General features: G+C 34.0%; 1 protein-coding gene across 1 annotated transcript; it reads left to right on the top strand.

Annotated features, from left to right (window-relative positions):
- The first annotated feature begins 209 nt into the window (after positions 1 to 209).
- LOC109164439 (uncharacterized mitochondrial protein AtMg00810-like) lies at positions 210 to 527 on the top strand. The gene has a single exon (XM_019312977.1). The coding sequence runs from the start codon at positions 210 to 212 to the stop codon at positions 525 to 527; it is 318 nt and encodes a 105-aa protein (XP_019168522.1).
- Positions 528 to 4,473: the final 3,946 nt, after the last annotated feature.

Raw genomic sequence — 4,473 nt, 5'->3', positions numbered from 1 at the left:
GTGGTGTTTTTCTGTCGCAGAGCCAGTATATCACTGATATACTTACGCAATTCAAGATGGATGGTGCAAAGGATGTTTCAACACCACTAGCTGTTTCAGATAAGTTCGTGCCAATGCCATTATCTAGTACCGCTATTGATGTCACTCAGTTTCGTCGTCTACTGGGACTAATGCAGTATTAGGTGCTAACATGACCAGACGTAGATTTTATGGTCAATCGGCTCTCACAATTTATGCATGCGCCTTCGGAGCTACACTGGCAGGCTGTTAAATGGCTGTTGCGTTATCTCAAGGGAATAGTTTGCCATGGTCTGTTCCTTCGGGAAGGTCAGCTGCTCTCGTTGCGTGTGTATACTGATTCGGATTGGGGAGGTAGTGCCACTGCTGGCCGTTCCACTATTGCGTTCCTTGCGTTCCTCGGTGCTAATCTTATTTCGTGGAAATCTTCGCGACAGAAGTCCATCTCTCGATCATCCACAGAAGCTGAGTACCAGGCTTTGGCTAATGCAGCTGCAGAGGTTCTCTAGATTAAGAATTTGTTGCAGGAGTTAAAATTAACCATGGTGAAGCCTCCGGTCATGTACTGCGACAACCTCAACGCCACGTATGTGTGTAAAAATCCGGTATTTCACTCATGCATAAAACATCTGGCCTTGGACTACTTCTTCGTCTCCAGTGGCATACTAGTAGTACAACACATTTTGTTTTCTGCTCAGCGTGCTGATCTTCTTACCAAGCCGCTTAGCCGTTCTCCATTTCTTCAGCTTCGGTCCAAGATTGATGTCTCCGACGGATCTTCAATTTTGCGGGGGCGTAGTAAACATATATCTGGCTAATATTGTTTGTGATAATTAGTTGTTATAAATGTACTCATGTAGACTAGCTAGTGGTTGTAACTTATCTATACTTCTCCTCTCATGTACATTATTTATATGCTGCATTGCTCTCAATAACATCACAGTTCATTTCACAACATTACAATGTATGTATTAGATTAATAATCACTTATTTATGTGGGATATATATATATATATATATATATATATATATATATACTCTAGTCTTTTTATATATGCGATACACAAAAATAAATGCTCACATTAGTATTCAATGTTAAAATCATAGTTATTTGGTAATTGTTGTGTGCATCTAAATTTGGTAAAATAAGATTTAATTATTTTTTGCATGTTTGTAGGGATATTTGATCACTCCACCGTCAAATTTCTCTAGCCTCCAATCTTTAACATTACACAGAAGAGCCGGCCGACGTCTTCACCTTCGCCCAAGTGGTGGAGTCTCCGCGGGTTGTCGGTGAGTTTTCATTTCGGCTGAGATGTTTTGCACTATTGTAGACTCTTGCAATCGCAATGTATTGACCTTGCTTGGTCTGATCTGGTTGTTTATTATAACCGTAATGATGTTGTGCATAGTGACTAGGGTTAATTGTACTAATGATGGCCGCATGTATTTCATGGTTTTAATCATTATCAACATTTTTCCTACTATGCATCGCTTGTGTTAATTTGATTTCCATGGTGGTGGGCTGTGATGGGATTTAGTCAGCTGTTTTTTTTTTGGACGGTATTGTGGATTTTGGTTTTTGTTTTTGTTCTGTGCACCATTAGGCAAACCAGTTCGCAAATACATTCCTGTTAACCAGTTTGGATGCTATGCACCATGGTGTGCTGTATTATATTGTGCATCTATTGATCTTGAAGGCTATGCACCATATACTGTGGGTATGTACACCATGCATCATGCATGCATATACACAGTTCATTACACTACATAGCACAGTAGTCAACAGTTCACAGTACATTAACACCCTCTTTAACCAAAACCAAAATTTTGAAATTATGCATATGCACAATTCATTGCACTACATAGTACAATAGTCAACAGTTCACACCAAAATTAAGGTCACAATTTGTATATGTACAGCTGCTAAGGGTACAATGCAGAGATCACAATCTCATATAAGCCACACCAAATTTTATCGACCTATTTACAGTTGCACATATGACTATAATGCATTGCACATAATTAAACATGTATCATTTCCCTACGAATATTACCCCCAAATTAAAATTGCACAGATGTTAAGGTTTAATTGCACAAAAGAGAAGGAACCCCATAACACCCTCCAATTTTTTCCCAGCATAATTGCATACCCACAGTATTTAAGGTTACATTGCACAATAGAGTCGGACCATTCTAACCCCACCAGTTAAATTCCTAAAATTGTGTATGCACAGGGCACAGTTGATTATGGCATATTGCACAAAACAAAAGGAATAATATAACCAAATTCCTAAAATTGTGTATGCACAGGGCACAGTTGATTATGGCATATTGCACAAAACAAAAGGAATAATATAACAAAATTCCTAAAATTGTGTATGCACAGGGCACAGTTGATTATGGCATATTGCACAAAACAAAAGGAATAATATAACCACAATCAATTTTGACCTCACTGCATATGCATTTACTCATCCGTGGAGGATAAATTGCAACAACAAAAAAACCCACAATAAAACCGTGGTAAAACAACAGAAATCTTAGAAATCAATCTAGTTAATCTAACAATTGAAAAATAAAGAAAATAAAGAAAAAAATATAGTGGCATTTGTATAATTATAACTGTATATTTGAAAAATTTTAAAATATGCATTTGCGAATAATTGATATTGCATTTGAAAACTCTTTACGAAATGCACTATCAAAGTATTTCTTATGGCAAATCACAACATACCCCTACTGAAAGGAACATTTAGTGGTGAGTAATGAAACTTAACCTGTATGAGTGATGGGTAAGGACTTAGCATCGACAAGCACAATCTCATCAGGCCCCAAGTAGTCCAAAAATGATTGCATAGCTTATGAAAAAATTTGGTATCATGGCCTAGAGCATCACAAAACCTATTATTACGATTAGCACGCTTTAATGCTAATCGTAATACTAGGTTTTGCAGGTTTTGTGATGCTAACACTAAATTAGCACCATAATTTAGTGTTGCTGTTTTCTGTAACGACGTCCAATATTGATAACCAGTAAAAGAGTCAGGGAGAGAAAAAAATTCATGAGAGTGATTAAGGCTCAGATATCATGTAAGGTAAATGAGAACGAATGATTTACATTGCTGAGAGAGGTTACAATAACTAGTTAGTGTATACATTATTTGAGTATTAAAAGTACATTATTTTGTATACTATTAAATAATGTACATTCAATACACAAATAATGTACTTTTAGTTTATTAAAAATATATATTATATTTATTTAAAGTAAATTATTTAAGTACTGAAAGTACATTATTTTGTATACTATTAAATAATGTACATTCAGTACATAAATAATAAATTTTTAATATATTAAAAATGTATCTTGTATTTATGATCGACAAAAAAATTTGCTATTTTTGCATGGCTAAGGTATTTTTAGGCTTTTTCTTTATGGTATCAATGATTTTATTTATTTGGGATTGATTTAAGAAGGTTTCTTGGATCACTGGTGCTGGGCTGTAATGTTAAATTAAGATATTTGAGCTGAATTTTGGGTTGCTCAGTCGGATTAATTGCTTAATGGATTTGAGGTAATTTGAAGATTTGCATAATGGAGAATTGGAGCATTAGGAGTCTTATGCTGTGGAACCGTGCCCAAGGTAGGCATGATTGTAGATTCATAATTTTTAAACTGTATAGTTATCAAATTATGAACATATAGTTATGTGATTTGTGAATACAAAATTTAACAATTGGATATATGAACATAGAAAATTATGAACATATAGCTCTATCACATGTTCACAAATCTAATACTGTAGATTCATAATACTGTAAATTCATAATTTATATACTGTAGATTCATAATTTAAATACAGTAGATTCATAATTCTAAATTGTGCGATTACGAAAAGAAAAACGCTGTTAACAACAAGTGAATTTTTTATATTAAAAAAAAAAATTAGAACTGCATGAAAACGATGTTGTTCTGGAACTGTGCCCACCTTGCAAAGTGGGCAGTGTCCACAGCATAATTTGCCGGAGGCGGAGTGTTACGCTATGGAACCGGCCCACCTTGCAAGGTAGGCACGTTTGTATATTCATAATTTTTTTACTGTAGATTCATAAAATTTATATTGTAGATTCATAATTTAAATACAATAGATGATAATTTCTATACTGCAGATTCATAATATCTGTGCTGTAGATTCATAATTTATGTACTGTAGATTCATAATTTCTAAACGGTATAGTTATCAAATTATGAATATATAGTTATGTGATTTGTGAATACAAAGTTCAACAATTGGATATATGAACATCGAAAATTATGAACATATAGCTCTATAATTATGAACATTTATTTATAAAATTATGAACATATAGCTCTATAATTATGAACATTTATTTATAAAATTATGAACATATAGCTCTATCACATGTTCACAAATCTACTACTGTAGATTC

Source organism: Ipomoea nil, unplaced genomic scaffold (assembly GCF_001879475.1).
Source record: "Ipomoea nil cultivar Tokyo-kokei standard unplaced genomic scaffold, Asagao_1.1 scaffold3065, whole genome shotgun sequence".
Lineage (NCBI taxonomy): Eukaryota > Viridiplantae > Streptophyta > Magnoliopsida > Solanales > Convolvulaceae > Ipomoea > Ipomoea nil.
Note: the sequence above shows the minus strand (reverse complement) of the source record. Positions and strands in the feature narration are given on the sequence as shown.

Excerpts from the sequence above, each read along its gene's own strand:
- LOC109164439 (XM_019312977.1), top strand. The coding sequence starts at position 210 with ATGGTCAATCGGCTCTCACAATTTATGCATGCGCCTTCGGAGCTACAC.